Below are 2,273 nucleotides of genomic sequence, written 5' to 3' on the forward strand. Positions count from 1 at the left end.
GCACCGTACCTCAAAGGTGCATAGCAACGGGCGCGACACCTCAAATTCAGAGCGCACCCGCTACCTGCAGGCAGGGTAACCTCAGGTAGGGTAACTGCACCAAATCAGGCAGGGTAACAGCACTAAATCAGGCAGGGTAACCGCACCAAATTAGGCAGGGTAACTGCACCAAACAAACGAAATTTGATGTGTCGTGCTTACTAAATATCCCTGTCGCTGTCAACCAATCAGATTGCAGCAATCTCAGAAGAATTATATTCCAGTACATATCCAGCATAACAGTACATCAGGATTGAGGGGTAATGTCATATTTTCAGGCTCGTTAAACGCCAGTCCTTATTTGGCGCCAGTGAACCGTGCAGCTGCATGTTTCAGACTGGCTCCTATGGGCCTAGTGCTTCCGATGAGCCTGGCATGTATGTAAGGTAGCAACCAGGCTCGTCAGCTACATGCAGGCCAGTGTAGGTGTGAAACATCTAGTTTCGAAATTTCATAAACGGCGGCATTAAGCGACGTCCAAAGAACAAAATTCAACTTGTGTACGTATTTACCAAGTAGAAATGTAGATAGACAAACTTCGCTTGACTGGGTGTTTGGCGGCCAGTTTTTACGTAATATGGGACTCTCAACATTCAGTACGTACGTAGGCAGCTAAGGAACACGATAGTAGTAGGCAAAGCACTAGGTAGTAGCTTCTGAAGAGAGTTATGATTTTTCATTATCAACTTTACCAGATAGTTATAGAGCGAGATAATCCGTAGCTGCAATACAGTGCGCTTCAGTAAAAATTGATAGGGACAGTACGTACAGGCCTAATTATATAATGCCATCGCCGACTAGCTAGAAGCTGGTAGAACGAGTCTGATAATGTGCGGATCTATAGAAAAATTATATAACGAAGAGGTCCCCCCCTCTGCCTTCTGTTCTCTTTTGCGCCTACACACACTCAAATCCTACCTACACACTCAAAGCCTACACACTCGAACTCAGTTAACTCACTTTTTTTTGTGCAACTACACTTTTCTACAATTCTACCACTGCCGGGGCCTGAGCTGCAAGGCGCTCACTCACATATCGCATTTGGAATAACAGTCTACATACCAATCGACATGGATTCTCGGTGATTTTTTTTTTAGCTTATACTGACGAGCCTGAACTTTGATTTCATTACGCAGTTGTAAACTCCATGAAGCCTATCAAGTGCACCCAATCGCAGCCACTCACGAGAGCTATATCTGGGACATATCTCAACGTCAACTTTCATGGTTCAACAACCCCCATGGCTCCAAGGCCACCCATGAGGGCCCCCCCGCGGAACAAACCTACCAAACGCGCTTCCCTCCGATGGCCTCAAACCAATTAAATACCATCCACAGTCATTCCAAGCCCGACGAGGTCTCCAACCAATCGCTACCCGAACATGAAGATGTTATGGATCACGAAAGTTCTCCAGAAAAGGATGATGACCCCGCAGCACAGGCTCCAGCTCTTCCAGTGATGCCAGGACCCAGCGTCAACAAGAAGGTGCCCAAGGTTTCTTCTTCTGAAGATTACAGTTGCGGTATTAACTGCGGCGGTAAATTTCTGTATGTATTTTACGATTAATATCGTTCACACCTCTTAATTCTAGGTTTACGGGCAAGATATATATGCTAATTGTGGTTTAGTAGCGGCGAACATCAATGTATCTATAGCACTAATAAACCGCTTACGATACAGTGCGTGTCGACGGCGTGGCGGGGCGGGTTCACTGCTCCTGCATGCAACAGTAAATTCAAAACCAGAAATAATTTCAACCGTCATTTCAAATCCACACACCTTTTGCATGACACCAGGATTGAGAACATGATTCCCTGCCCATTCAAAGGCTGTAAAAAAACCGGGCACTGGGGGTTTATCCGTTACGATAACCTACTTCAACACCGGAGGAGTATCCACAAAGAAAACATCCCAAAGACTCACGTTACGCCCAGGATGAAGGCGCCAAAGCCTTACGCACGCAAGACTGTCAACCCCAACGATGCGGGGCCCTCAAACGCAAGCAACTAGTCTCTGCTTGCTTGATCCTACCGGCGGCGAGCATTCTTGTTCACATCTCGGTCGGTATTTATGACGATGTTGGTGTGCGGAGTTTGGTATCTGTTTTTCCTGTTGGCTGAAATTGTTTGAGATTGATGAGTTTCGATTTTTTTTCTTTCTTTCTTTGGTTAGGCTTCTGGACAGTGTTTGTTTGTGTGGTTTGTTTTACGAATTTCTTTGGATAAGCCAAAAAA

At 45.7% G+C, this 2,273-nt stretch overlaps 1 protein-coding gene across 1 annotated transcript; it reads left to right on the plus strand.

Annotated features, from left to right (window-relative positions):
• Nucleotides 1–1,344: 1,344 nt before the first annotated feature.
• On the plus strand, nucleotides 1,345–2,049 carry H6S33_009461 (uncharacterized protein; the record flags this gene model as incomplete). The annotated part of the gene is made up of 2 exons (XM_044840859.1): nucleotides 1,345–1,586; nucleotides 1,671–2,049. 2 exons carry the CDS (start codon nucleotides 1,345–1,347, stop codon nucleotides 2,047–2,049), a joined length of 621 nt encoding a protein of 206 aa, XP_044698276.1.
• Nucleotides 2,050–2,273: the final 224 nt, after the last annotated feature.

Source organism: Morchella sextelata, assembly GCF_020137385.1.
Source record: "Morchella sextelata strain SCLS chromosome Unknown scls_3, whole genome shotgun sequence".
Lineage (NCBI taxonomy): Eukaryota > Fungi > Ascomycota > Pezizomycetes > Pezizales > Morchellaceae > Morchella > Morchella sextelata.